General features: G+C 36.8%; 1 protein-coding gene across 1 annotated transcript in view; it reads left to right on the top strand.

Moving 5' to 3' along the window:
• Window positions 1-293: 293 nt before the first annotated feature.
• Window positions 294-20,853, top strand: part of LOC127957412 (centriolin) — a 27,105-nt gene continuing 6,545 nt past the window's right edge. Inside the window, exons 1-30 of the mRNA XM_052555940.1 lie at window positions 294-810; window positions 887-1,080; window positions 2,404-2,460; window positions 2,955-2,982; window positions 3,193-3,312; window positions 3,973-4,132; window positions 4,554-4,748; window positions 8,370-8,523; window positions 8,655-8,875; window positions 8,956-9,132; window positions 10,852-10,977; window positions 11,215-11,360; window positions 11,471-11,654; window positions 11,793-11,951; window positions 12,549-12,728; window positions 12,820-12,927; window positions 13,126-13,267; window positions 13,401-13,543; window positions 13,632-13,800; window positions 13,899-14,197; window positions 14,797-14,954; window positions 15,773-15,935; window positions 16,611-16,741; window positions 17,167-17,307; window positions 17,386-17,512; window positions 18,377-18,541; window positions 18,622-18,781; window positions 19,302-19,417; window positions 19,507-19,724; window positions 20,491-20,785. Coding sequence (XP_052411900.1) covers window positions 4,118-4,132; window positions 4,554-4,748; window positions 8,370-8,523; window positions 8,655-8,875; window positions 8,956-9,132; window positions 10,852-10,977; window positions 11,215-11,360; window positions 11,471-11,654; window positions 11,793-11,951; window positions 12,549-12,728; window positions 12,820-12,927; window positions 13,126-13,267; window positions 13,401-13,543; window positions 13,632-13,800; window positions 13,899-14,197; window positions 14,797-14,954; window positions 15,773-15,935; window positions 16,611-16,741; window positions 17,167-17,307; window positions 17,386-17,512; window positions 18,377-18,541; window positions 18,622-18,781; window positions 19,302-19,417; window positions 19,507-19,724; window positions 20,491-20,785 — 4,092 coding nt within the window. The 5' untranslated portion in view covers window positions 294-810; window positions 887-1,080; window positions 2,404-2,460; ... (1 more) ...; window positions 3,193-3,312; window positions 3,973-4,117. The remainder of the gene's footprint in view (window positions 811-886; window positions 1,081-2,403; window positions 2,461-2,954; window positions 2,983-3,192; window positions 3,313-3,972; window positions 4,133-4,553; window positions 4,749-8,369; window positions 8,524-8,654; window positions 8,876-8,955; window positions 9,133-10,851; window positions 10,978-11,214; window positions 11,361-11,470; window positions 11,655-11,792; window positions 11,952-12,548; window positions 12,729-12,819; window positions 12,928-13,125; window positions 13,268-13,400; window positions 13,544-13,631; window positions 13,801-13,898; window positions 14,198-14,796; window positions 14,955-15,772; window positions 15,936-16,610; window positions 16,742-17,166; window positions 17,308-17,385; window positions 17,513-18,376; window positions 18,542-18,621; window positions 18,782-19,301; window positions 19,418-19,506; window positions 19,725-20,490; window positions 20,786-20,853) is intronic.

The raw sequence follows: 20,853 nt of genomic DNA, 5'->3' as shown, positions 1-20,853 counted from the left end.
GAAAAATTAAAGGTCTAGAGCACATGACAAATCTTCAGGTTCTGAATTTGGCCTTCAACAACATTGAACATCTTCCAGTTTGGATGAAAAAGAAGCTCAGATCTCTTCATACTAAAAATTTACAGAGAAACAAGATATTCTCAGTGGGTTCAATTTTTGTTAATCAGATTTTTTTAAACAGCCAATCATCAAAAAAGGTCTCAAACAGATCGTTCACAATATATATATATATATATATATATATATATATATATATATATATATATATATATTTCTCACCTTAATATCATTCCAAACCGATATAACTTTCTTCTGTGGAACATAAAAAATATATTTTGAAAAGTGTCTCACTGTTTTTGTCAGTACACCGAAAGTCAAAATGCATCAAAACTGTTTGGTTACCAACTTTGTTAAAAATATCTCTCTTTTTGTGTTTACAGAATAAAAAAATAATTGAAAAAAGTGAGATTTGGAAGTAAGGTTCAGTAATGACAGAATTTTCAGTTTTGGGTGAACTGTTCCTTTAATACCAAATATTTCACATTAAAAGTAAATCGCTGATATACAGTTTTGATTTATACACATTAATGTTACTAGCAACATCCTCTACATTTGTGACCTATCTTCATGAGATTACTAAACTGAAGCCCCTGAAGAACCTGATGAGTGTGACATTAGCAGAAAGCCCCATCTTCAATCTGCCCCATTATCACCTCTTCCTAATCTTCCATCTGAGGTCACTGGAAATGTTGGATGGACAACCAATCAGTGCACAGGAAAGAGAGCAAGCATATCAGTGCTTTAACATGGGTACATCATCTCATCTTCTACATTTCTTTTCTATTGTGCTTTCATAATCTAAACACTCTTTGTGCTGCCCTTACAGAGGAAGTGGAGCATTTGGAGCAAGAGCTGGAGTTGAGAACTGAACAGATTTCACAGCTTCAGAGTGAGCAAACCACAGCCCTGAAAGAACTAGAGCGGCAGGAAATGGTCAACCAAAGCCTGAGCCAACAACATCAGAAACAACAACGGAGCTGTGAGGAACTCCAGAAAGAACTTGACACCAAATCTGAACTGGTGGGTGATGGAGTCTTCAGTGTCATCAGGGTTGACTATTTTGTCCTCCAACACAACTGTAATATCACATGTATTTTTAGAGCATTTCCTTAGGCTGCACCACCTAAAGAAAAACCTCTTTTTAAAGCCAAATGAAATATGCTTTTTACATGCACTGGTCAATTTAGAGATTTCGGCCTATTTTGCCTTGATAACATGACTTATAGAAAGAAAAGTAACAATTATAGTTTCTATAAAGCCTGTTTCTAATACTTTTTTTTTCTCATGCAGAAAGATTTGTTCATATGTCAATCCCATTTATGTATATTACATTCTTAAACATTTTTGAATGGCCATTTTCTGATTTATGTTAAAAAGTAAAAATCCGAAAAAATCTCTGCGAAACCTTCAACACTTATATTTATTCTATTGTCATAATTTGTAAGTTGCTTTGGATGAAAGTGTCTGCTAAATGACTAAATGTAAATATGACAACAATATGAAACAGGAATTTTGAGCCAGGCTTTATCAAATGTTACAATTTCTGTCCTGGAAATGTATGTGAATGCATTAAATAATGTACATATTTAAGTAGATAATGCCTTATTTGCATATTATCATAACATTCCAGAAAACGGCTAAAAAAACAGTCGACTTAATGTACTGCGATTAATCAACAAAAGAGATATTGTGATATCTGTTAGTTAAAATATTTGCCCTATTCACCTGTGAGTGTAGTACCTCAGGGTGAGTAATTAATGACAGAAGTTTCATTTGAGTGAACTAAACCTTTAACCTGTTAAATGCCACCCCGTTCCTCGTTGCCTTTTTCTCTATCACTTTTTAGAAATCATCAGAAGTTATATATCACTTGAAAACATTAAATCTCAAAATTCATCCTTTAAAACCCATTTTAAAATCAGACATTGCATTACCATGTGAATGGCACATCAAAATCATGTTACAAAATGTTTTCAGTCATGAATTATAAAAATTTAGGTTTGAATCATGCACATTCAATTCTATCTTCAAAAACGTGAGTGACAGTTATCAGGTTAATATACTGTCCTGGTGTTATTATACACAAATGATCACTGCATATTAATCCAAAGAACCAAAGAAAAAATATATATTCTCTTAGTTGTTCTTCAGAATTGTTAGAATTAACTTGCTCCATAACTGAAACATCTTGACTTTTTATGTAAATATCATAATGTCATGATGACTTTAATCTTTAACTTCCTTATGTCTTCTTTCAGATTAATTTCCAAATCTCTGCACTTACAAACTCACAGTGAGCCCAGAGATTCGCTTTCCAAAATTTCACTTTCCTGTCTTTTCTAGACTATTTCCTGTTCAGCTCTCTCTTCTCACTCCATGCTTTTGCCACCTGCTCTAAAGGTACTTTGTGAACGGTGCTGAAAATTGTTTTGTGTGTGCGTGCGTGTGTGTATGTTGTTGTCTTATTGACCATCTGTTTAAACAGAACTTCTTGGAGAGCCTGCATTCGAAAAAAAACAACTAAAAAAACTAAATCTGTTCAAACTATAAGAACAGCACATTTTTGCTAATTCCTTCACTGCACTGCACAGTATTTATTTGTGTTTTCTATATGAATATGTTGTAAAATGTCATTGATTCCTATGTTGGTAAAGCAAATTTTTCTATCTTTCAAACTTTTCTTTTCCATGCTGAATTATTATTATTTTTTGTATATTTCACTCCTGTGCCTTTACATAAACTGTTTGCATGCCTTCTGCTGTCTCTCGTCTTCATTGCTGCTTCAATCTCAGCTTCCGCATCACACTCCTCTGCTGGATTCTCTCTGTCAGGTATTCACATGTGCCCCACCAATCATTTTATGATGCAAACACTGTGTTCTCCTGTCCACTCAGGTGCTCCCTTTAGAGAGCGATGTTGACGGTATGGTAAAGTTATGTTCTTTAGCATGTTTTTGAGGTTTTTGCATGTATGCCTCTAAATATAATTCATTGCTTTGTGTATTTCCATGAGTGTAACAGTTTTGTATTACACGTATCCTTAAGATGCAATTTCATTCTGAGCTGAGAGGTTTGTATTGAAGTGTGGCCGATGTGTTTTAGGTAATGTGTTGTGTTCTTTCTTATTACACAGCTGAAGCAGATTACAGTGGAGTTGACCCGGGCCTGTCAGAAACACTACGAGCTTGAGCAGGAGCTGGCGTTTCACAAAGTAGATGCCAAGTTTGAACCTCTTCTGTTTTATCCAGATCCTGTAAGTATTTGCTTGGATTTATTAAAGCTTTGGATAAACACAAATCGACTACTCATTGTGATTTTCTTTTTTTTGTGTGTGTGTTTTGTGAGTTTTTTTCCCATTGATTTCTAAATTTATACTACTGTTCAAAAATTTAGGGTTGAAGTCTCTTATGCTTACCAAGGATGCTTTTATTTGATCAAAAATACAGTAAAAACAATAATATTGTGAAATATTATTACAATTAAGTCTTCAGTGTCACATGATCCTTCTCATTCTAATGCTGATTTAGTGCTCAAAGACATTTCTTCTTATTATCATAAATAAATCTTACTGAATGGGTATAACATGAAGTTTTAATTGATTCGGTTCCACTTTTAAGCAAAGAAAACAAAATATGCTATAATAATATAGAATTATTGGTCACCACTAGGCTTTAATTGTGTGTTACGTTCTGATAATCATAGATGACATTTCATACATTTGATCTTTGACGATCAAAATCTGAAATATAAAAGCTTCAAATGACTTTACTTTACTCAGAATAACAACAATATATTTGACATTAGCAGGTTTCTATTCTTTATAGAATGTCCATTTCAGAATTATCATACAATATTGATTTGTATGTGGTAGGATTATATGATTTTTAGAGAGATTATTCTCTTTGTTGTTCAGGAGGTGGAGGTGGAGAACCTTTCTAGCGAGAGTCCATACATAGGAAGGTCAGAAAAGGAACATCACCTTTCCATCAGAGACGGATAGCATGGGTGCACAAACCCAGCCGCAGCAGACCTGACTGAGACAGACACCCCAGGAGAAAATGCTGCGCTTAGAGGTACAAAAGTTCAAGGGCACTGCGGCCTCATATTATATTTAAGGCTCTAAATAGATTCCTAAAATGATAACATTTGTATATAACACATGCTATACCTTTTTTACTCTCTTTACTTCGAACAATCTGTAGTTGTTTGCTCTTATTAACAGCACTACCAACAAATGATGAAGGACATTATCCACATCTCTGCCCTTTTGCTAATGCATCTGTGTTTTGGCTTAAGCTGAAGAGCGATTACAGCAGTTGCATAAAGAAATTGAGGCAAAAGAGCAGCAGATCCTTAAAGCCAGTGAAGTGCTCCAGCAATTAGTGGAGACAGTTTCTCAGAGATGAGTCAGATGTTCCCCTTTAAACGTCTTAAGAGTCCACATTCAGATTCATTTTTAATAATTTTTATTTGTCTGTGTTGATTTGCACATAGATCTGTGAGGCTGAGAAGGATCTGCTCAGGCAGGAGCTTCAGACGAGGATTCAGAGGCTGGGGGAGATGAGAGGAGAGATGGAGGCTATGGAGAGGCAGCTGGACCGGCTGAATGCTGAGAGGAGCCAAGCTCAGGAGGAAACGGAGCAGCTGCAGAATCTGCTGCACAGCCTGGATCCCAGTGACCCCAGACATGTCAGTAACACTCATCCCTGAACAGACTCATGAAAATTGTTCTCTTGAGGATTATTATTTGCATAACACAGTGGGGAAAAACACACCATTTGTTCAAAAAGTAAATGTTTTCCTAATAATAATTGCTACAACAATTCTTAATAATGCAGTATATTAGCCTTAACTGAACATTGTAAAACACCCTGTTCAATGTACTGTATATAAAGCGGTGGTCGCTAGAAATTTACTGTTAAAATGTTTTATTTTATAGTTTGTATCGTTTTTCATGAACTGATGTAATAATAATAAGCCACATTATTAAAAATTAAGGTTAATTTAAATGGACATTTTAAAAATAATGGCTAATTAATTTACATAAAGCCAAATAGCACCAGGGTTTAAATAAAAGTAAATGACACCAGTGTTACCAATTCAGGCTTCTTTAACACTGTTGCTGCAAGTTCATTTACATGTTTGAGGGTTTAAGCGACCCCAATAACGTGATATTTAGACCCTAAAATGCTGATTTTTACCTGGGGAACCCCAACAAAAACATGTATTTTACCCCACCGGAATGCAGTTTTTACCGGGCGATCCCGCTCAAAACGTGATTGGGCTAATTTTGGGCTAGTTTTGAGTAGCAGCTTGGCTGGTTTTGTTGTGAAAACCTGGCAACCCTGCATGTCACTAAAACAATCCAACTTTAATTACCCAAAATAAAATATATTCATACTTCTACTCAGCAAGGACATATTCAGTTGGTACAGTAATTGTACAGACATTTACATTGTTACAAAACATTTTTTTTAATATACATTTTTACAATATTATTGTTTTTAATGTATTTTGGATTCAAATAAATGCAGTTTGGTGAGCATAAGAGATGTTCTTTCAGAATCATAAAAAAATCTTTAAAAATATTTTTAAAAGTAGTGTACATGTAAAGACTTGTAATAGAAACTTTTTATTTGTCATTTATACTTTTTACATTTAAAAAAAAATTGCATGTTGGTGAGTAATTTCAATATATGGTGAGAAAAAGTAGTTACCACTTTAACAATTAACAAGTTTTACTGTAGCATTTGTTATATTTCACATGCATTATTTTTCCGTCAAAATGACTAATATTTTGTAGGCTGTTGTTTGTCTATATTTGCTATTTTACCATATTTGGAACGTGAAATCTAATTGACAAATAGGCTTAGAACAAATATTGCAGGTAATGATTTATGTTTTAGAAATAGGCAAGAACCTGTTTTTTGCAGGAATAACAGTGCCACATTTCAACAACATCTGCAAATGCATGACTGTAAAAAGGTTTGTTGTCTGTATATGTTGTGTTATTTATAAACACAACTCATATTTTATTCATATGTCAGATCATTAGTTTGTTTATGTTATATAACAACAAAAAAAGCACGTCTTCCTGTTTTCTGTTGAAGAAAAGGGTATGCAAACAGTGTAGGACAAAATGAGTGTAAAATAACTGATGTGTTGTGGAAACTCCCTGACAACAAAGGTGTATAACAAGATTAGGTTCTCTATGGAATTAATCATCACTAACCCAAGATGCTCATCTGCGAGTAGCAGGCATATAAAATGAGGTTCTTGTCTCTTTAAGAAAGAAGAGAGCACTTCTGTCCTGGGAAATCTGTTGATGCTGTGGGTGGAGCCAGAGAGGCTCCTTACTCCCACCCGGCCACAGACACTGTCTCTGATTGGCTGAGGCTGCTGAAAGTTTCCTGTGTTGATTCAAAGAGAGTTGAGAGGAGGGTAGAAAGAGTGCAGGGATAGAGAAGGAGGGGGAGATTGAAGTCTAGAGGAGGGGGCCACTTTAAGAGATAGTTGGAGTCCATGGAAAAAAGCTCTGAAGTTTAGAACAACAGCTGAAAGAGACAGGAAATGTTCACTTCCTGCACAAGGTGCCGATGTTACTCCTCGTGGGGCAGCAACATGAGAGAAATGGATATATAGAGACAGAACGTGAAGAGATGGCAGCCACACCGCAGTAGTAAGTACCCCACTGGGGTCAAGGAGGGGCTCGTGGGAGGCTGCTGTCATACTATTGCAATTTGGGGCTTGTAATGTTATTTGTTGAAGTGATTATTGATATCTAGCATCACTGAACACGATTTCTTTCATTTTTAAAGTTGATCATTACAGTATGATGTTTCATGAATGTTGGACATTTTCAGTGTTTATAACAGGAAATTGCAAAGGCATTATGTCATCAGAGTTTGCTGGCTTGCATATTTTGTGAGAGCAGTGGACAAAAACAATGCACAGTATTAAATGAGTAAACCACTAGAAAGATCTACATACTGTACCTTTGAAGTTGTTATATATAAATAGTGTTGGTTTAATGTCTTAAAGCAGAGTTGGCTGTAAACGAGGCATTGTTTAAAATGAATGTTTAATGAAAGTGTTACATTTTCACTTTGAGATATTTTTTTTTTGTTGGGAGTGAAGAGGAAGTGAATGGGTTGAGAAGGAACAAATGCAGAAGTCCAAGACTGTCCCTGCGTTCAAATTCGCATCCAGTTCGAATTGATTGGATTGTTATTTTGGGTGGATATTGTACACCATAAAAAAATATTTATTTTTGCAGTAAAGTAAAAAAAAAAAAAAAAAAAAAACGTATGTATTTTTCAATTTAAATTCAGTATGTTAACTGTTATCTCTTTGTATTTAATTGTAATATTAACTAGCAATTTCTCTGTGAAAATTTTTTCTATATCAATTTTTTCAATGTACGTGAATTGACTTTTTTGAGTTCTGGGATTTGTATCAGAATGATTAAAAAATATTGGGAATCAATAATCAGTCTAGATCAGTTTTAATATGTTAATGATTAATACAACCTAGTGGTAACACTAGATTATTATTATTATTTTATTTATTTTTTTTTCTACAAGAAATGTGAGAGTCTTAGCCAATGAAAGTCACCTCCTGGATGCTAGGACGTTTGGGGTGGTTGTCAGGGTGTTGCTATGCTGTTGGCGTTTTGGACTATTGTAAAATATTTAAAAGATTTTTAAAAAGCTTTTTCATTATCATTATTTGTTATAGTTAGAATCCTTGGTATAAAGGGGCCTGAAAAGGATAGTTCACCCAAACATAAAAATTCTGTTACCATTTACTCACCCATAAGTTGTTTCAAACATGTATGTCTTTGTTTTAGCTGTTGAACACAAAAGCAGACATTTTAAAGAATGTTGGTAACCAAACAGACACTGACTATGGAAATAGTTCAAACATATATGAAAGCCACTGTCATCTGTTTGGTTACTAACATTATTCAATATATCTTCTTTTGTGTTCAGCAGAATCAATCTTAAATTGTTATTAAAATTATCATTTACTTTGTAGTTGTATAAGCGTAATTTAATACAAAATAAAATTTAAAAAACACTAACATTAAAAGATGTACAAAATTAAATTGATATTTTAATAAACCTATATTTGTGTGTACCGTACTTATTTTTATTACAAAAGGAGTACCAAAGATACATATCAGCTTATTTTAGAAGGTTATTGAGTTAGAGATCTTGGACAAGGAGGGGCCTTAGAGTCAAATACCAGCAGAATTGATCATGTAATAGATATACTCTATCCCATCTCTCTCTGCTATTGTTCCTGCAGGCCCATGTAAAGGCTCAGTTGTCCAAGAAGACACAGCTGCTGGCCATCATGAGCAGAAAACAGCAGGAACTGGAGAGCAGGCTGGATGACATGATCACGCGCATCTACAAGGAGACACAGGAGATAAAAGAACTAGAGCAACAACTCACTGATGGTCAGAAACTTTTTTTTACTTTGTTTTTTTAACCTTAATACGATAAAGACAGCCTTTGAACCATTATAAATGTATGAATACGATCATTTAAAATCATCAAATAAGTAGAAGAAACCACTCAACTCTTTCAGGTCAGATCGCTGCTAATGAAGCACTCAAGCATGACCTGGAGGGCATCATCGCAGGTCTCCAGGAGTATCTGCAGGGGGTGAAGGACCAAGCACTAAGAGCCAAGTTAGATTGCAGGCGCCTGCAGAGGGAGAAAGACGCTCTGCAGTGCCTCCTATGTGAGAAGGAGCAGCAATGCACACAGCTGCAGAAAGAAGCTCTGAGTGCTAAAAGCACACTGGAGGTTGGAGTCTGTCTCTAATATAGGAGTTCAGCACTCTGTAAAAAGTCAAAACATTATCATACTGTTTTGTTGTGTTCTAGGAGCTGCAGCATCAGCAGCAGGAGTTGGAGGGTCTGAGGAAGGAGAATGAAGAGCTGAAGCAGGCTCAGGGGCAGGTCAGTGAATATGAGGCAGAGCTGGAGGCTCAGCTGCAGGAGAGAGATACTGAGGCCGCACAGCTGAAGGAGGAGCTGGGCAGACTTCAACAACTAAATCAGGTAGGATATATCGCCATAGAATTTTTTCATATTCACGCATAATGTATTATTATTTATCTAATGGTATAGTTCATCTAGAAGTAATAAGAAAAATTCTGCTCCAATTTTTTTTTTTTTAAGGGGACCTATTATTTACATTTTTACAAGATGTAAAATAAGTCTCTGATGTCCCCAGAGTGTGTGTGTGAAGCTTTAGCTCAAAATACCCCAGAGATCATTTTTATGGCTTGTTAAAGTTGCCACATTTAGTGTATGAGCCAAAATGCATCATCTTTGTAAGTCCCTTTAAATGCAAATGAGCTGGTGGTCCGGTCCCTTTTAAGAAGAGGGAGGAGCTTCAAGAGCTCAAGCTCCGGCAATACGTCCGGTGCTGGTCTTTTCAAATAAACATTCCACTATTAGTACAAGTTTGTTATCTTTACAGAAAATGTACTCTGATTAAAAGTCAGTCATCTGAATGTACTGTGCATAATAAATTATTGGTTATGAATTACAGGGACGGGAAGTACGGCCAGATAGAAATAACAACAGCTGGTCTCATTGTTCCCTAGCTGTTGTCACAAACTTTATAAGTCCCACATGTGATTATAAGCTCAACAAATTCAAGCGGTCAACTTCATATTTGGGATTGTAAAAAAATGAGTGGTTGGATTTGTACTATTATAGCCTGGTTGTTTTCACACACTGCACACAACTATGTGCAAACACCTTATAAAAGTGATTTTTGCATAATAGGTCCCCTTTAAATTTCACAAAATGTTAGGTTGATTATTCATTTTGCCCTTTTCCATAAAAACAAGTTAAGACTGTGCCTGTGATAGTGCCTTCATCAACAATTCAACTGATAAAATATATTTTAAGAATATGGATGAGGACATATCATATCACATCCTTCATCAACAAGCTGAATTTTAAGTCATCATTCACTGAAAATCTTATCTTTCACTCTTTCAGATCTCACATATTCACACTTCGTTATGTATTATCAGTTTGCATTCATTTTGGAGCTTTTGCATTAAACATGTTTTGTTAAAGATTTTTAAACATTATGCTCACCAAGACTGCATTTATTTGATTAAAAAAAAAAAAAAAAAAAAAAACATAAAACACAGTAATATTGTGAAATATTATTACAGTTTTCTATTTCATTATTTTATTGGTTATTATTTTACTCCAGTCTTTGGTTTCATATGATTCTTAAGAAATCATTGTAATATGCTGATTTGGTGTTAAAAAATTATTTCGTATTATTATTAATACTGAAAAACTAAACCTTGCACATTTTTGTGGTATTTTTTAGGATTATTTGATGAAAAGTTCAAAAGAAAAGCAGTTATTTAATTTAGGAACTTGCTAAAGAAACATTTCTTATTCATTTCAATGTTGAAAAGTTGTGCTGCTAAATATTTTGGTGGAAACCATGTTAGATTTTTTTTTCATTTATATATATATATATATATATATAAAGTTCAAATTAACAGCATTAATTTTACGATATTTTTTCACAATGTAACATTTTTTCTACCACTTTTGACCAATTTAATGCATCCTTGCTGAATTAAAATATTCATCTAAATGAGGAAGAGTGAACAAGATTTTGAGTGAATAAATAAAGTTTTAGTCTTTTCCGCATTAGTCAACTAGGGACATAATATACTAGTATTTTTTGAGTGAACAATCCTTTTAACATGTACATTTTCTTGGCATTTACATTTGCAGATGGAGTACTCTGCACTGCAGGCAGAGTTGCAGAAAGAAAGACAGAATGCTTTGGCACAGATGCAGATGGCTGCCGACAGAGAGCTTGAGAACACAGAGCTTCAGCAACAGGTCAACGCTCTCCAGGTGTGTTACTGCACATCAGACTTCATACCTGAGTAATAAAGCTCTATCAGACTTTTTCCTCTATTGGAAAGAGAGGATTCTTGGAAAGACCACTGAAATACATACATGCTTTACTCATTCTAACTCTTCTCACTGCCTGTAAAAAAAGTGTGCTGTGCATTTGTTGTTGTATGAAAATCATTTAGTCTCCAGTAAGATTCAAATCTTTGAATCCTTAGCTGAAAATGTCTTTCACAGGAGAAAAGAGACAGTCTTAAGGAAAAGGTGGATGCTCTTCAGTGTGATTTGGAGCAGGTTAGGGAGGAGCTGCTTTGTCCGGAAAGTGTGGCTAAACATTTAGGAGAGCTGAGAGAAGCCATAGCTAGAGGACAAGAAATACTAAGGTATTATAGATTCTTATAGTATATTTTAGCAGATTAAAATAAGTGGACTGTGTGGCTACAGATGTGTCTATCAGATGGTGATATGTCTTTGTTATTCTGTCCTATTGCAGCTTTGAAGACCTTGGAGAACCAGTGAATAAGAAATTGATGGAGCTACAACAGGAGGTGCATCATGTGCTATCTGCTGCTCAGAGAGAGAGAGACGAGGCCCACTGCTGTCAGGAGAGACTTGCTGGAGAGATGAGTTCGCTCACAGAGAGACTCAGGAAGTACCAAGAACGATACCAGGCTCAGGTGAGTTGATGTTGTGGAATTCAAGTAATCATTATTTAAAAATAGATTTTTAAGTTACACTGCCATTTCTAAAGCTCACATATTCCAGTATAATGTCTTAGTATAAAGTGATGCTGATCCCTCTGTGTTTGAGTTCAGCAGGCAGCAGAGAGACGGGGTGAGGAGGTGGAGCTCCATAGATTGAGGAAAGAGCTGGAAGATGCTCATGAGCAGCAGTACTTCATGCTGCAGCGTTTAAAGGAGACAGAAATGGAAAGAGACCATCTTCTTGCTGAATTAGAAGAACAAGATAAACAGGTGCAAGAATAAGAGTAATTTAATTTTTATTTAATTTTTCTAAAATGTTCTTCTATTTTTGCTCAATTTCTAAAAATTATTTCGAGTGGATTGGTTCTCCCAGGCTGGCAGCACAGTCAGTCAATCTCTTTTTCCTGTCTACTCTATTTCTGTCCCGACCTATTCCAGCTCAGTACTGCGATCCGTGAGAATTTTCTTTAGCCCTCCTCCTCCCCAGCACCACCTGTCTAGGTCTGCTATGGGGTTCGCCCTGCTTTACTTTTAAGCAGGAATATGCATCCTAATCCCTGTAATTCTGAGTGTTTTGCTTCACTGTTGCCAGTAGCAGCAGCATCCAGATCCACTCTTTTCAATACATTTTAAATATATTTTAATTATAAGTTTGATTTTTATATATAATTTCAAAGCTTTAATCAAATGTAAGGTTAAGGGAACTTTGGCATGGAACAACTTTTTTTTTTTTTTTTTTACTCTTGGAACCTATGGAAACTGCATGGGAGTTACCAGTGCCATTATAGAAATGGCACGATTAACTTGTATTTTACTTTCGATCCTGCTTTAAGCAGCTATGTATTTTAAAGTGTGTTGTTTTTCTAGGTGAAAGCTGAAGAGAGCCAGACTCAGGAGCAGCTAGCATCTCTCAGTCTGGAGTTGCAGGCGCTCAAGAGTTCTTTTTCCTCTGCTGACAGAACGGCTGCCCAACAACTGACTGCAGCAAAGGACAAACTTCACTCTCTTCATAGCACTGTAGAGAAAATACATCAGGAGAGAGCAGTGGTAAGACACAGGGCAGACTGCTCGAGATCTTACGGGACCAAAATCGATGTGAGAGAGGTTCACTGATGATGATCTGTTTATATGTGTGTAGAATGCAGAGGAGTTACAAAGCTCCAGGATTGAGGCTGCCCAGGCCATTCAGGACTTGGTTAATGCTGAAGCAGAAGTCGAGGTTCTCCAGAAGCTTTTGAGAGATAGGGTAATGTGTCTGCTCGGAATTTTCCATTCTTATCAGCATTACCACATTCTGAGAACGTCAAGGTCACTCTGAACTTTCAGACTGGTTGTGAAGTTGATAGGAGATAGATAGTGTTGGGTATAGTGAAACGGTGGCTTTAGTTTACTAATGTACTTTCCCCATCTCTACATGTTAATGAATGGATTCTTGTTTCTATAGGTTCATAAGACAGATGGGAATCTCCACAGTGTTCCAAAGTCTAGTATTCAACAGCAAGAATTGGACAGTTTAAACCAAATTTTGAAAAGACAACAGGCCCAAACCAAACGTCTCCGAGATCAACTAGCACAAGCCAAAGAAGGTTTGTTTATCATCTTTTAATGAAAAGATCCTCAAAACACCCTAGCATCATGGTGGCACGTTTTGTGGGCAAACACCATGCACATTTCCTTCAAGGCTAAAATGACTCTTGTTATATATTGTGGTTTGTGTAGCTAGCAACATAAATCTAGAAGAGCTTCTGGAAGAGATTGGAGCACTGAGGGAGACTCTTCTAAAGCAGAATAACTTCCTGTCCAGTTTAGGAGATCCCCTGCCAAACACAGGATGTTGGTATTATGTCCCATCAAATCAAAATGTAAGAAACATGTTATTTTAGCATGAGAAAAGGAATGCACTTGTTAATGCCAATGTATTATTGTAATCAGCATGCTATTGGTCCTCAGGCCCCTGGTTTTGGATCTCAGGCCACACATGACTCAGGACTGGGCTCTGTGCACCAACAGTCCCCTGACAGAAGCCGGCGGTCTGGCCACAGAGCACACAGGGAGAGAAGACCTGTTAATGGAGGATACTGGGTCTATTCCCCCCATCCGTACACTCATGGAAAGAGAGGCAAGTGCCATGGAACCCCAGTTCAGAGTCTTTCTGTCCAACGTCATCATGGTCGATATCATGTCAGCGCTGTAATATCTGTCCTGGTGTCTCTTCAGATGCACAGATGTTCAGAGACAGTAGAAGAGAGAGAGATATAGAGGGGGTGTCTGGGACATGCTTCACGCCTCCATCAGTCTCTGCCGGATTTACTCTACCCGATGGTACTGATTGTCCTCCTGGTTCATTTGTCTACAATCACCCTGTGCCTGGACTTCCCATTGGCTCAAGTACAGTCCTATATGGGCCGCCCCCTGATGGAGCCAGGCTGATGTACGGACCTCCTCCCAGCAATCTGACTATTCCTCTGGTGCCCAGTAGGACCCTGCACTGTAATGTGCCTGGACATCAGGGCTTGGTATGAGATATGTAGATTTCAACTGTTTGAGTTGCACTAAAGTGTTACTCTTTATTACATCATTTTAATGTACTGAATATATGTTACAAAAGATTTTCTAATAGTCATCCGATTGTGGTCATATAATTCCAATTATGTGTGCTATAATTAAAAGTTTGGGATCCGTATGTTTTTAGTTTTTTTTTTTCAATAAGGCTGATTTAAATTGATGAAAAGTAACATTAGAGACATTATGTTACAAAATATTTATATTTTTAATTAATGCTGTTGAACTTCTATTCATCAATGATAATAATAAGAAATGTTACTTGAGCACCAAATCAGCATATTAATGTATTTCCTCTGAAAAAAAAAAGAATGAAGAAATGTGACACTAAAGACTGTAAATTCAGCTTTGCCATTTCAAGATTAAATTATAATTCAAAATATATAAAAAAGGAAAGATGTTTTAAAAATGTCAATTGTTTTTATTGCATTTTTGTGAAATAAAAGTCAAAAACAATAAAAAATAATAATACTGAGTCTGACCCCAAACTTTTGGTAGTGTGCATGTTGATGTCCATCATTTTCAAGATGAGTAGTTTTGGTTTGTGTTTCAGGAGCGAGATCTGAAGAAGGCAGAGCGCAGGCTCAAAGAGGAATGCGCTGAAAGAGCTCACAGTGATAAAGAACAGCAAGCACTTCAACAAAAAACAGCAGAGCTACAGAGAGAAATCAAACGCCTGCGCAGGACTGTCCACACACTGAAGCGCCACACGTCAGTCAGCATAGCAACACCAGTGTATCTTACTCAATATAGACTTAAAGGGTTAGTTCACCCAAAAATGAAAATTATGTCATTAATAACTCACCCTTATGCTGTTCCAAACATGTAAGACCTCCTTTTATCTTCGGAACACAGTTTAAGATATTTTAGATTTAGGCCGAGAGCTCTCAGTGCCTCCATTGAAGCTGTGTACGGTATACTGTCCATGTCCAGAAAGGTAAGAAAAACATCATCAAAGTAGTCCATGTGACATCAGAGGGTCAGTTAGAATTTTTTGAAGCATCGAAAATACATTTTGGTCAAAAAATAGCAAAAACGCCGACTTTATTCAGCATTGTCTTCTCTTCCGTGTCTGTGTGAGAGAGAGTTCAAATCAAAGCAGTCTGGATATCCGGTTCGCGAACGAATCATTCAGTTCACCAAATCGAACTGAATCGTTTTAAACGGTTCGCATCTCTAATACGCATTAATCCACAAATGACTTAAGCTGTTAACTTTTTTAATGTGGCTGACCCTCCCTCTGAGTTCAAACAAACCAATATCCCAGAGTAATTCATGTACTCAAACACGTATATCGTGCACACAGCTTCAATGGAGGGACTGAGAGCTCTCGGACTAAATCTAAAATATCTTAAACTGTGTTCTGAAGATAAAAGGAGGTCTTACATGTTTGGAACAGCATAAGGGTGAGTTATTAATGACATAATTTTCATTTTTGGGTGAACTAACCCTTTAATACATCACACTTTATGTACACCTCTGAAATACACACATAAATATCAAATGCCTTTCTGTTTTTGGTTCATCAGGAGTGGGCTGGAAGGCTCCTTATCACATGCAGAGAAGGAACAGTGTGTGCTGGGGGAGGTGGAGTGTGTGGAGAAGACCCTGCTGAAGCGCAGAGCAGAGCTCAGAGAAGCTGACAGGCTGCTGCTAGAAGCTGAGACAGAGCTCAAAGACACTCGAGCCAAGGTCCGACACTATGTCCTTCAGGTTTGGGGGAGGCACAAAATCAAAGTTTACTGCAACAAAGTGCAGTAAACTGCAAAACTGTTTGCACTACAAACCACTGTGTTCATAATTAAGATAATAAATTACAATAATATTGGAAGACACACCAGTTTGCAATATTCTGCTCTCACGGGAAATAAGGTGGATATAAATTATTTAAATTAAATTATTTTCGTCTCTATTTATTTTAGATTATGCACTACCATTCAAAAGTTAGGGGTCATTGAGGAAGTAAAAAATATGTATACCATGTAAATACAAATACAGTTGTTCTTTACATTGATAATGAGAAGAAATGTTTCTTAATCCACATATTAGAATGTTTTCTAAAGGATCATGTGACACCAAAGACTGCTGACAAGTAATGGTTGCTGAAGATTCAGCTTTGCTATCACAGCAATAAATGACTTAAACTACATTAATATAGAAATCAGTTATTGTAAATTGTAATAATAATTCACAATATTACAGCCACATTTTATTGCTTCATTGTGATAATCTACTCTTTGTTACTAGGTTGTAGTGTAAACAAATACTTCGTGAATACTGTTAGCTTTCCCAACACTGGTTTTTCTAACTGTATACATCAATGTTCTATAAGAAGATGCTAATGATGTAATGCATGTGTGTTTGCAGACTAAAGAGAGCGTACAGCGCTACAATGAGGCTAGGAGGCGAGTGAAAGAGACCGAACGAGAGCTGGTGGAGATGGAACAGAGAGCTCAAGACGATGCCACACAGCTGGTGCAAACCAAGAAACAGCTCAGGTACACACAACTGCAACACATTTCTCGATCTGAATCCTTAAATCTGTGTGTTATTTACGTTTATGCCTTTATTGGCACCAAACAGAATTACGGACATAATGACGTTATAAGGTTTACCAGACAGTTGTACGTCTGCTGTTCAGAATAAAAATAAAAATTACGGAAGTCGTGGCCTAATGGTTAGAGAGTCTGACTTGAAATCGAAAGGTTGTGAGTTCGAGTCTCGGGCCGGCAGGAATTGTAGGTGGGGGGAGTGCACGTACAGTTCTCTCTCCACCTTCAATACCATGACTTAGGTCGATGGTATCATCGAACCCCAACTGCTCCCCGGGCGCTGCAGTATAAGTTTGAGTGTGCATCAAGTTTTGTTTGAGCTAGAGAATTGCTAATAGTGTAAATGGACACTTGTAAATGTGCTGCTGCAGGAATCTTCAAGAGGAGGTTAAGGAGCTGCAGAAAAGAAAACAGGACCAAGAACACACTCTACATGAAGTAGAGGAGGTTCTCGCATGTCAAGATGCAAAGTTTCAAGAAGTCAGCAGAAGGTTGGAGAGAGCGACTGACAGGTGTGGCAACTATCATTTCTGTAAATCACTAAATGCAGGAAATCTCTCTCCACTGAACTCTCTGTCTCTTCTATATAGACTGGAAACAGCTGAGAAAGAGCTCAGAGAGACCCAGAGCCTGGAGGTGAAACTGTTGCAGAGCTGCAGAGAGACAGAAGACAGTCTAGCACAACGCAAAACAGAGCTGGACCAAGTCAGCGCTCAGGTAACTGTTAAGAAATTGATACTCTAATAATCGGCAAAAACTGATTGAATTTATTATAAATATATTTACAATGCAACAAATTACTTTGGTGAAAAAAAAGCTTTAAAAAATCTTAATGTCCACAAAAATATGTAGCAACAGGACAAAAGTGTTACAAAAGTGTTAAAAAATGTTTCTTGGGCCTCAAATCACCATGCTAGAATGATTTCTGAAGGATCATGTGACACTGAAGACTGGAGTAATGATGCTGAAAACTGGTTTCAACATCACATTAATAAATTATATCTTAATATATACTGAAATAGAAAACATTTATTTATATTCAATTTAGTGCTGTCAACTATTAAACACCAATAATTGCATCCATTATAAAAGTTTTTGTTTGCATAATATATGTGTGTGTTCTGTGTATATTTATTATATACACACACACACACACACACACAAACACTTACAGCATACATTTTGAAAATATTTCCATGTATTTTTATGTCTATATTTATATTCATATAATTTATAAATATATTTAATATATAAGAATAACATACTTTTCTGAAATATATACATGCAAGTGTGTATTTATATATACATAATAAATATATACAGTACACATACATATATTATGTAAACAAAACCTTTTATTTTGAATGCGATTAATTGTGATTAATTGTTTGACAGCACTAATTAAATTATATTAAATTGTATATATATATATATTTACAGTATTTCACATATTGCTTTTTATGTGACCAAATAAATGCAGCCATTGTGAGCATAATGTTGATGTTTTTTTTTAATCAACTCCAAACTTTTTAGATAGTGTGGAGCTATACAGACTTTGTGGGTTTCTTGTGTGGGGTACAGGTGGTGTTGCAGCAGGAGGAGCTGTCTATGCTGGACAGGAAGCTGGAGCAGTGGAAAAAGGAAGAGGAAGTGTTGAGAATTAGTGTAGAGAAACACAGGCAGGGCCTGTTTGATGTGCTCAGACAGGGAGAGGAGGATGCCCAACTCTTACACCAGCGCGTTCAGGTTTTTCACAGGCACAAAATATTAGTGCATTGTTTAAATGTCTCGGAAGTACTTTTGATGAACAGTCTGGATATGTGTAGGAGCTCCGTGTGGATGTGCAGTCTCTGGCCTTGCAGAAGGGAGAGCTGGACTCTCAACTGTCTGAGAAGAAAAACAGACTGGCACGGTATAAGAAAGAGCAGCAGAAGGAGGAGGAAACCCTGCAGAACCTCCATTCAGCCATCAAAAAACATAAAGCAGGTCTGTTACAACAGAGTGGCTGGTTCGACATTTAGCTTAACCAATGGTGTGAGTGGAAGACGAAAGGTAAGAAGGAAGTAGGGCTTTCTGGAAACCTCTTTACTGTTGAGGTTCCATTACAGGGCTCAAAAATGAGCAGCGGCCCTCATGAGAGGGTTTCTGGTCAGTTGAGGTCACTTGAGTCACTTTTCACTGAGGGCTACTAAAAGTTTATGAATTTATAGTTGCATTTTAACTGTACATTCTGCAATTTTCATCTTTTAAAATATAAAAATATTTCTAGCTTATCTAAAATATATTGTAAATATAAAACAAATCATCTTTTGTGATGGGTCCAGTGAAAATGTTGTCAGAGCAAGTAAAACTGAAAAACTAAGGCAGGGGAAAAGTGTTAAACGGATTACTTTTTTAACTTTACTTTTGTAAGTTAAGATCTGCAAAAAATCTGCATGTATCAGTTTTGGAAAGACGGTGGTTCTCCAAGTTTATGTTCAGGTGTGTGGAATTTGTGTGTGTTTAGAGTTGAAGCATGTGTTGGAAATGGTCCAGTCGGAGACAGGGGAATTAGAGGGTGTGAAGCTTCAGCAGAACCAGAAACTGGACCAGCTCGAGAGGAGCCAGGAAACTCTGCTGCAGGTCGGTTCGAAACGTTTAGCTTCACCTGTACTGTCTGTGCTGCGACTGGAGTAAGATCTGAAGGTAACGCTGGAGTGCCTGCTGCTCAGGTGCGTGGAGAACTGCAGCGGGTGCAGCAGGAGCTCCAGGAGCAGCGTGGGGAGGCTGAGAGACAGATGAACCTGCTGGAGAAAGAGAGAGCCGAGCTGCACAGCCTCCAGCAGAAGAGCCTCGACCTGAAACAGCAAACAGACACAGCAGTCCAAGAGAGGAGCGGCCTGCAGGAACAGTGCACAAACCTGGAGGCCAGACGGACACATGCTCACAGGTAATGTAGAGAACATTTCAAACATTGTCTCACTTTTCTTTAGAGATGTTTAAATCATACGGAAAAGACTGCTCCGTAAATACTTGAATGTTGGTTCTGATTCAGATTTATCTGCTCCTATATGAAATATTAATAAAATGTCACTGTGGTTGGTTGATTTAAATGTTGATCAGTAATTTACTTTCTTGTCTAAGTGATCAGTTCTTGGCCAGAATCAATAATAGGTATGTTTTCATTCAACTTAAACAAAATTAATAACAGTGTAATTGACCAAAAAAAATAATTAATCCTTGTCTAGATGCATATTATTATTATTATTATTATTATTATTATTATTATTATTATTATTATTATTATTATTATTATTATTATTATCATGTCTCAGCCTAGGGTAGAGAAACATCCTGGGTGTGCAAAAATGTGGCAATAAAGCATCAAGAAAACCAAATTGAAGCTTTGAAGTTTTTCGTAAATATGCATTAAAATCCAGATGGTAATCTAGACTAGACAAGTTGAAATACACTTTTGAGGGGACAACCATTTTGTAGTGGTGTCCAGGACCAAAGTAGCCACTGAGTGTATGACCAATGTACACTTAATGGCTAGAGAATACCCATAATACACTATGAATTCAGGGGTCTTAATTATTAAGTTGTTTAATTTATTGGGGCAAAAGAGACGGCCTTTCTGGTGCAATGTGTGTCCAAATTTGGTTCAAAACATGTTTATGGTGTAGCTTAAATGTATTATTTTGCTGTGGTTTCAGGTGTTTGGAAGCAACAGAGACGAGAGTGAGGACTGCAGAAACAGAGCTGCTTAGACTACAGACTGAGCTGGACGAACTACAACAGGACCAGAAGCACACACACCGTAAGCATCAGGAGATCAGCCGGGACACAGCAGCCCTGCAGCAGCAGCGTGAGTGTATCCGCTTTAACATCAGCTCTTATGTGTCTACTTCAATCAGCACACTGGAACACTTGCTTTTACCCACAGAGGAGTTGAGAAGATCGAAGAAACAGCTGGTGGAATCTCAAACTCAGTTAGATGAGATCAGAGAGGTGAGTTTACAGCAAAACAGTTTACCTGTACTGTTCCATGGCATGACAAGTGTTTCTCTTGTTTGTGT

Source organism: Carassius gibelio, chromosome B5, assembly GCF_023724105.1.
Source record: "Carassius gibelio isolate Cgi1373 ecotype wild population from Czech Republic chromosome B5, carGib1.2-hapl.c, whole genome shotgun sequence".
In the NCBI taxonomy this organism is placed as follows: domain Eukaryota; kingdom Metazoa; phylum Chordata; class Actinopteri; order Cypriniformes; family Cyprinidae; genus Carassius; species Carassius gibelio.
This window is presented reverse-complemented; position numbering and strand designations above follow the sequence as displayed.